This window comes from Protopterus annectens, chromosome 12.part0 (assembly GCF_019279795.1).
Source record: "Protopterus annectens isolate FY-2018-M chromosome 12.part0, PAN1.0, whole genome shotgun sequence".
Lineage (NCBI taxonomy): Eukaryota > Metazoa > Chordata > Ceratodontiformes > Protopteridae > Protopterus > Protopterus annectens.
This window is the reverse complement of record NC_056746.1, coordinates 520,855,921-520,865,684: the sequence shown is the minus strand read 5'-3', so window position 1 is coordinate 520,865,684 and position 9,764 is coordinate 520,855,921. Positions and strand designations below refer to the sequence as shown.

The 9,764-nt window shown below is 40.9% G+C and overlaps 1 protein-coding gene across 1 annotated transcript in view; it reads right to left on the bottom strand.

Annotated features, from left to right (window-relative positions):
• The window catches only part of RAI1 (retinoic acid induced 1), a 526,318-nt gene that overhangs the window by 108,719 nt on the left and 407,835 nt on the right, over positions 1-9,764 (bottom strand). The window contains exon 3 of the mRNA XM_044089662.1: positions 7,468-7,517. Within this exon, the coding sequence (XP_043945597.1) occupies positions 7,468-7,517 (50 nt within the window). The remainder of the gene's footprint in view (positions 1-7,467; positions 7,518-9,764) is intronic.

Sequence of the window (9,764 nt, the reverse complement as noted above, 5' to 3'; positions counted from 1 at the left end):
AATCTCTCATTTGACAACCACGTGGCCAAAGTGGTTAGAAAAACATTTTATATAGCCCACCTAATCATGAAGGGATTCACATCTAGATCAGGGAGGTCATCGTGCCTCTTTACTCATCCCTCATCAGGCCCATAATTGAGTACAATGCCCCTTTGGGATGTACCTTACCAGACACCTGCAGCAACTGGAAAGACCCCAAAAGTACCTCACCAAGAGGATCAAAGGGCTCAAACAGATGCCATATGCTGCCCAGTTAAAGAAACTCCAGCTCTACTCAGTGGCATACCGCCTGTTCAGAGGCGATCTGTGCCTGATGTATAAAGCCATGTCCAACCCGGAATTAATGGACATGCTGCACCTCAGAAAATCCAAATCCCATCAAGCTACGCGCTCAAGAGACTTGAACTTCAGCACTGAAATAAATAGGACATGCTGGAGGGACAGATTCATAATCCAGAGGCTCCCTTCACTCTGGAATAAAATCCCAGTCCAGGTTAGGCAGAGTCCCTCATTGACTCTCTTCAAGAGGAATCTTGATGAGTGGATGGGAGATCATAGGTTTACCCCGGGTATCACTTCTGTGACACTGTTAGACAGAGGCGCAGTATACTAACCTCGAAAAAGGGCATAGCAAAATAAATTTAAAATGGGTGGCGAAAGCCAAACACATTCTGGCTAGGCTTATAAATGCCCTAGGGCAGATAGTCTAGTATGAACCTATGAACCTATGAACCTATATATATATATATATATATATATATATATATATATATATATATATACATACACATATATATGGGTGTGCTTCCTAGACAATATGACATGTTTGCTTCTGGCTAGCATAAATGTCTAACTTAGCTGATCTGCAGCTTCTGTGGCATCATTTCTGGAAACCCCTGTAGCCCTCTATTATCCACAGACTTGGACCTATTTTCCAGAACAATGCACACAGTTCTATATGTGTTTCGGGGCTGCTGATGATTCTGCAAATGCACTTATCACAAATCCAATGATTGTGAGTACATTATACTGAAATTCAGTTACAGCAAACCTCAAATAAATCGTTTTCCCCCAGGGGGCATGTCCCCTGCTCCTTAAACTTTTATGTACCAATTCCATAGTAGCTATTGTACACCTGTCACATTCCCTGTTTTCAATTTGCTTTTATAGTTTTCACCTGGTGGTGTTCTCATGGGCTTTGTTGGCTATCAGTCCTAAGTGTCACATACTATGGTAGTCCACTGTTCCCATTCTGTGCCCATGTCTGTGCACCTCTTCTTCTCAGTGCCTGCTCCTTACATGCATTTCATATAATAGCTTTTTTTGTCTATCTTGCTTGACATGTGTGTGTTGCTATTATGGAGTGAATGTACAGCCTGCTTCCTTGCTTGTGTTGTCCTGCTTATGATGTCATGACCTTTGGGTCAATGTGGATGCATGTGTGGCCTGTGGAAGAGGTAGGCATCATTAGGTTAACTGGTTGCTGTTTTCTTTACAGACTGCAGGCACTGAGCTGTCTGGATGTGTAGGAGTGCAATGCTCCCTATGTCCGACATAATCTGCACATGCTCACTTATGATCCGTATCATTTGTTGGACTCCTCTGCAAATACCTTATGCACAGGTCCACTTCTCCTAGCAGCATTTTGTGTTCACCCTAGCTGGCACACCACTGCTGTGTAATGTACTTCTGTGCATACACACAGCAGCATCTAAGCTGGGATAGTTTCCATATTAGCACGATGTTATGTACTACTGGATATTTATGCTGCCCTTTTGGCATGGATAGGAACATATGTCATAAGAAGCTGACTGGAGACACACAATGGATGTCTATGCAAAGGGTCATTGAGGTCACATTCTGTACAGTAATAATGGTAATACATCTTTACGCACATTGAGTTCATCCACAAGGTTTTGCATCCACATCCTGAACCTGCTAAATGTTTTGTGGCTTGTTTACCCCTATGTGCGTGTGTATCCTACTTGTTTAGTATACTGTATTGCAATTCACATTATATGCTGCATAATTTTGCACTTTGTACAAACATTTTGGGTTACACTTACTTGCTATTGTGATACTACTGTTGTGAAAATTTCTTTTGACATCCATTTCCTGTCTCTGTTGTTTCTATTACTGGATTCTGTAAACTGAATTGTGTTTTTCTAGTTCATTGTGCAGGTGAGACTTGTGTGATAACATTCTATCAGCATTGTGTAAACCTTACTTTTTGTTTTTATTTTGCAGCAGTTGTGTACAACTGCATGATGACAAAATGTTCAGTTTAGTTTGCCAACCTGAGATTAAGATATAAAATATGCCAAACAAAAAACAATGAAATACATACTGACTGTGCTGCTTTGGAAATGATTATAATAAGGTAGGTTGTTGTAGGGGAGGGGAGGGGAGGGGGCTTTGCTTCCACGTGAATGCTGCATTGTGACTTGCATTTCTCTCTTTTTTCTGACTTTTCTCAGTGACCATCTTCATTTGGTGTTTCTCATGCTTGTTCACTGGTGTAAAGCACACATTGTCAAGCAAACTGTTCCTCCTTAGTGCAGCATGTAATGTTACTAATGTTACTACTGTATGCTGCTCTACACCCAGCCTTTATGTGTGCATCTCACTTTCACTAATGTCTGCTGATCTATACTTAGCCTTTAAGTGCCCAGCACATTTTCACTAATGTCTGCTGATATGCACCCAGCCTTCCAGCCTTTATGTGTCCAGCCCACATTCACTAATGTCTGCTGATCTACAACCAGCCTTTATGTGTCCAGCCCACATTCACTAATGTCTGCTGATCTACACCCAGCCTTTATGTGTCCAGCCTACATTCACTAATATCTGGTGCTCTGCACCCAGTCTTTTTGTCTGCAGCCCACATTCACTGTCTGCTCATCTATACCCAGCCTTTATGTGTCCAGCCCAGGTTCACTAATGTCTGCTGCTCTATACCCAGCCTTTATGTGCCCAGCCCACTTTCACTTATGTCTGCTGATCTACATCCAACGTTTATGTGTCCAGCCCACATTCATTAATGTCTGCTGATCTACAACCAGCCTTTATATGTTCAGCCCACTTTAACTAATGTCTGCTGCTCTATACCTAGGTGTTATGTGTTCAGCCCACTTTTGCTTGTCCAGCCCATGTTCACTAATGTCTGTTGCTCTACACTCAGCATTTATGTGTCTAGCCCACTTTCACTAAAGTTTGTTGATCTATGCACAACCTTTATGAGTCAGTCTTCTAACTACAAGCATATAAGTTTATACATGTGTTTGACTGCTAACTGGAGAGCTCTACTGTAGCATCAGGAAGAAAGTCAAATTCTGTAACAAAAAAGGAAGGAACATAGGCAAAATGCACCCATTTCAGAGGTTCTTCTTGGCAAACAATTGGTATAGGAAGTGCATACTTATTAATATATTTATTTATTTGTTTGTTTCATCTGTATGTGTTCTGTTGTACTTCATGTGTCCTATTCCACTGCTTAACTCTTGCACAGAATTGTTAGCTGTTCACTATGATGCCAAATGGGTTACACGATTGACAGACAACAACAGGGAAGGTAGAGATTCAGATTAAAATGTTCCGAAGGATGGTTTTCCCAAAGGCTGCCCTGTCCTTGGGATAAAGCTCTGACTGCAGTATTTGAGGAAGATTTGAGAAGGTTTGAAGTGTCTTATTTGTATGCTTTGTAAACCTAATACCACTACTGCCATAGGGTTCAGCTTGGGCATGCCACTTACTTCTGCTGATGATCAAACCCCTCAAGACTGTCCAGCCCCTTTTAAGCTAGCACTTCTGTATAATCTCAGATCTCCATTAGAGATTCTACCATGATAACAAGCACCTGGACACATGTCTGGTACTTCCCCCTGAAGAGAGGTAACCTGGAAAAGCAGTGTCACTCCTCTCTTCATCCATAAAAGCTCCAATAGGCTCTTAAGCTGCTATTTGAATTTGAGTCACCAGGGTTGTAGTCAGGGCTCTATCCCTCTATGTTATTTGGAGGTGACTACTGGGGGAAAATTTCTTATTTCGCACACATTCCCATTTCCAGATACTGCCTAGCTTTAATCAACAACCTGGTCAAAGGTATGTCCACTATTTATCAATGGATGCAATTCTGGACATAGTGATGCAGCTGTCTATATAATTATAACTCTGTTGTCTAACTGTCTGTTTATCTACCCATGTATCTATCTATCTTTTGATCTATTTATATATCTCCTTTTATCTATCTATCTGGAGAATGCTTGTAGAAAGTGATGTCATCATGGGGGATGCAGGCTATGGTACACACCGATCCTTATGGACATTGCACCCTTTGTCAGTATAAGGCTATCATTGCCACCTGTCAGCCATCTATGTATCCCTGCTTTGTCTGAGCATTACAGTTGGTAATGTCTACTTACCTTATATCAATAGGAAATTAAGCTATGCTTGGTTCTAACCTTTTTAGCAGTTCGAAAAGCAGAGTGGGGTCATTCCCAACAGAGTTTACTGGCAGTACAAATGGATGAACTGCCTCTGTACCAGTGGATTGATCTACCATTTTTTTCCTGTTCTTAGGAAGTTGCATTTTGGACCCAAATTTATTTTTTTATTTTATTTTACATTTGTTGACCGGGATAGTCCGACTGGATGCATGTCCATTTTCAGCGGAGGCCCGGGGAGAAAAGCTCCAAGGGCAAGCAGATACAGCATTACATAATACCAGCATTACATATTACAAACAGACTATTTACAGAGATTACATAAGTAAGCAAGTTAAACAAGTTCCACAGGTTAGAGTTAATCCTGAGCACAAGTCAGGATTAAATTAAATTACACAGTAAACTGGTTAACAGATTTTTTACAGATTCTAGAGAGAGTTAGCCAGGCTTGATACATTGACATAGCCAGTTAAGTGACAAATGTTGTTTGAGTCTAGTTTTAAATTGACCTAAGATGGAAAGTAAGGTAACATCAGCTGGAAGAGAGTTCCAGGATCTACTTACAGAGTTTGCAAAGAGAGAGTCACCGGCTGTGTTATTAATTTTGCTAGTCTGAATTAATAGTTTGTTAGAGGATTGAAGCAGTCTAGGATTGTTATAGGGGGTGATAATATTTTTAAGTGCAGGAGTATTGTCCGGATTATAGAGGATTTTATAGGCCATAATCAGTTGGTTATACTGGATTAGGCTGGGTAGTTCAAGCCACCCAAGCTGATTTAGATTGATGCAATGATGTGTCCTAAAAGGCAGCCCAGTGGCAAACTGACAGTGTGGTTGTAGCAAATTGAGAGTTTGTTAAGGACAGTCTTGTTTAAATTCGAAAGTAGAGGGGATGCATACAGAAGGGTTGAAAGAAGGTGAGAGCGAGCTATGGCAATTTTAGCTGGAGGGGTTAGGAAGGCTTTTATTCTGTAAAGTGACCCTAGTTTTTTATTGATGGTTTTGATAGTTTGGTTAACATGTAGGTCAAATTTTAGATTATTGTCTATGATGACACCTAATAGTTTTGTAGAGGGGTCAGGGAGATTATTGTGCCATCATTTGAATTTATGGTAAAGGTGAAAGCGGTAGACCCACGTGTTGGTGTAAATAACAGCATTTTAGTTTTTTTTGGGATTTAGGATCAGACGATGTTCAGAAAGCCAGTTTTCTATTGTATTAAAGGTGGTCTGGGTAGCTGACCATAACTCTACTGGAGATGTGGCTGAGCAAATCAGAGTAGAGTCATCAGCATATTGGATACAGCTGACTTTTGGGATGACAGTATAAAGGTCGTTAATGAAGATGGAGAACAGCAAGGGCCCTAGTATAGAGCCTTGTGGTACTCCAGGGGTGTTAGGTAGAAGGTTAGAGTGTTTGTTCTGCCAGAGGACAGCCTGCTGTCGACCATTCAGGAAGGATTGAAACCATTGAAGGGCTCTAGTATCTAGACAGAATGTTTGCAGGGTGTGGATTAAAAGTTGGTGATCAACCATATCGAATGCCTTGGAAAGATCCAAGAAGAGGGTTGAGGATATATCATTATTGTTGCGATTATGGTTTATGGTGTTGGTAAAGGCTAGGAGGGCTGAAGTAGTGCTGTGATGAGGACGGAAGCCATGCTGAGTGTCTGCCATAAGGTGATTCTGGATTAGGTGGTGCATGAGTTGTCTATGAATACATTTTTCCATAATCTTTGCAAGTGGAGAGAGTATAGCTATTGGCCTATAATTGGAGAATTCAGTAGAGCTGCCTCCTTTGTGAAGTGGGATTACATAGGATATTTTCCAGATGGTGGGAATTTTAGCTTCTACTATGGTTCGATTGATTAGTATTGAGACGGGGTAAGCAATAGCATCAGCTGATTTTTGTAGGTACTCTGCAGGGAGTTGATCAGCAGAAAGTGTAGTGGGTTTTAATTTTTTGATCAAGGTACGGATAAGTGAAGTGTCGACTGGTTGGAAGCTGAATGCGAGTAGGTTTCTAGGGGTGCTACTTTCAGGACCAGGGGAGCTAGGAGGTAGTTGGCTAGCTAGGGCTTGAATTGTCTCAGTAAAGAATTGGTTAAAACTATCAGAAACATCTTCAGGGGTTTTATCAATAATAGCAGCAGGGATTGGGGTTGAAGTTCGTCCAGGATGTAGTAGATTATTTAAACCTGCCCAAAACTTCTGAGTGTTATTTTGATTTACTGTCTGTAAATTACAGTAGTTTTGTTTTTTTGTCTTGTAAAATTGATTTTTTGGTTTTGTTCCTGGATTGCCTGTATTTAATGTGATCTTCAGGGTCTTTAGAAGAGCACCATAAAGCCCATACAACTTTCCAAACTTACAGTACAAAGACAGTGGAGATGTCCTTTACAGCTATTTTCTCATTCAAGGCCTCCACAGTAACAAGCTCTGGTTTATGTAAACGTTTAGTACTGATTAAAAGGAAGTGCCTGAGGTTTTTTGTAAGGGAGCAAACAGTTATTTTCCCTTCCTGCTTATACTTGTGTCATATTCACTGAGAATAACTGTGCCCCATATGCAACATGGGAAAAGGGGTTGGATGGATAGTTGGATGGACAGATGGATAAGCAGATGGATGGATGGATAGATAGATAGATAGACAGACGGATTTGTGCCCATTATACCTGTCAACATCTTTCCTGCCACCAGCTTAAGCTACTCAATTCTGCCAACATTTTTACCACAACAAACTCACATTTCTCTAGGATCACACACAGGATGATTTGCTTACTTTTGTATTTTTTTTCTGAACATGTCTGTGCTAAAAAGGGGTCTGAAATCACAGTCTCAAATATCAGTGTACATAATAATCATATAAAATCAGCATGAAATTTGTCACCTAGGAATAATAATGCATAAAAAATAACTTGATATAGCTATACAAGTAACTGACATTAATGCACATATTTTTTTACATTTCTGTTTTTTCTAAACTCTGTATCAGGAAATTTTAGAAGAAAACTATTTTGCCTTACCTTGTGTTTTGGGCATTCCAAAGAAAAACTCTCTTCACTTAATGAACAACCTAGTGAAAAGACAAAAAGACAGAGTGTAACAAAGACTAGTGTGATTAATACATACATTTGTCTGCAAAGATTAGTTCTTAATTCTTTGGAATTTATGAAACAGTTAATATGCAATAATACAAATTAGACAAATTATGCAGTGGTGGTGCTGCGGTAACATTATCGCCTCATAGCAAGACGTTGTCCCGTTCGATTCTCAGCTAGAGCATCTTCTGTGTGGAGGCATACGTGAATGGGGCATGCCTTCGTTGAAGGTTGTGCGTCAGGGCTGGTAACCCGGTACGTAAAAATCCACTACCAATCATTAGCGGACCGGAGTTCCGCTGTGGAGACCCCTAACCGGGAAAAGCCGAAAGACACAAACAAATGTGTTTGTACATCTTCCTATATAGGGTAAGTGTTGTTTAAATGAAAATCTTTTTTAGTGAAATTCCTGTTCATTCCATCTGCTCCATTTCAACACAGTTGTGATTCTGAAGGTCTGAAGGTGATTATAATTAAGAGGTTTAGGGCTTTGCCCTGCCCACAGAGAAGTTTGCTTTTGGAGGACGGTGTCCCATCAATTACCCTAGTGTCACACTAGCAATATAACAAACAAAGTAGTCTCAATTAACCAGTAGAATGCATTCAGCTAAAGCACATGTTCAGTAGTCAATTTTTTACTTTTATTTATTTTATTTATTTATTTTATTTATCCTTTTGTTGATCAGGTTAGTCCCATTAAACTAATGGCCTCTTTTTGGGGAAACCCAAGGTGCTATTTATCCTACTAGGGAAAATTTGGTCAGGGCATTGGAGAACTTCCCCTACTCTTTTCAGTTGGCACCATGGGATCATCATAGGTTCATAGGTAGGTACTAGGCTATTGGCCCAAGGGCCTATGTAAGCCTAGCCATCAAGGTTCCCTGGCTTACGCCACCCAAGAAAATCATTTTCTTGTGCCACTGTCGAGCAGAGACACAGAAGTGATCCCCGGGGTGTATTTCCTATTTCCCATCCACTCATCAAGATTTTTCTTGAAGAGTGCTAATGAAGAACTTTGCTTGACATAGATGGGTAGCCTGTTCCAGAGTATGGGAAGTCTCTGGGATAGGAATCTATCCCTTCAGCATGTCCTGTTTATTGTGGTGACAAGGTTTAGGCACCTAGAGTGTGTAGCTCGGAGGGATTGGGATTTCTTTAGGTGTAGCATGTCCAACAGCTCTGGGTTTGACACAGCTTTATATGTTAGGCAGAGATCACCTCGGAGTAGGCGATATGCTATGGAGTAAAGCTGGAGTTTTTTGAGACAGTCAGTGTAGGGCATTTGCTTGAGTCCAGTAATCCTCTTTGTGAGGTACTTCTGTGGCCTTTCCAGCTGCTGTAGATGTCTTGTGAGGTACATTCCAAAAGGGGCGTTGTACTCTATAATGGGTCTAATGAGTGTCGAGTAGAGGGGAACGATGACCTCTTTTTTCCTGGATGAGAACCCTTTTATGATGAGGTGTGCCACGTAGAAGGACTTCCTGACTACTGTGGCGATGTGACTATCAAAGGAGAGACTACTGTCCACCTGGGTCCCAAGGTCTCTTATCATGCATTTGGTGTTAAGTAGATTGCTGCCTATGTGGTAGTTCATGGGTACAGAGTTTTACTAAAGGGGATGACACTGCACTTTTTGGCATTGAGCTTGAGGCCATGGCTCTGACACCAGGCATATGTCTCAGAGAGGCCCTTCTGTAGGATGTTTACATCATTTGGGGACTTGACTATGGCTCCTAGTTTGCAGTCATCTGTGAACTTTGTTAGCCAGAGGCCTTCTGTGTTAGCCTGTACTTCAGAGAAGTAGATACCAAACAGGAGCGGTCCCAGGATGGAACCCTGTGTCTGAGCTGCCACTAATTCAAGCAGATGGGGTCTTGGTTTAACATCTCATCTGAAGTATAACACACTCGGGAGGGTGGCACCCCCCAGTGCTGCCATGCAGTATTAGCTATCGATTTACCTGGAATGGGAATAGAACCCACAGCCTTCTGCAGCAAAGACAACTATGCTACCTGTTGCACCACTGATACTGTTTATTCTTTCTATTAAAGTTGTTTAAAGTTTGATCAACCAACGTGTACCAATGTTTCCAGTGGTATCAACAATTAATAATGACTTTTCATTGAAAAGGTTTGCATTAAAACAACACTAACTCTATATAAGTTTTCATCAGTGATGCTCATCTTTCATCAGTGAGGGTTATCTTTGTCAGAACATAAAGG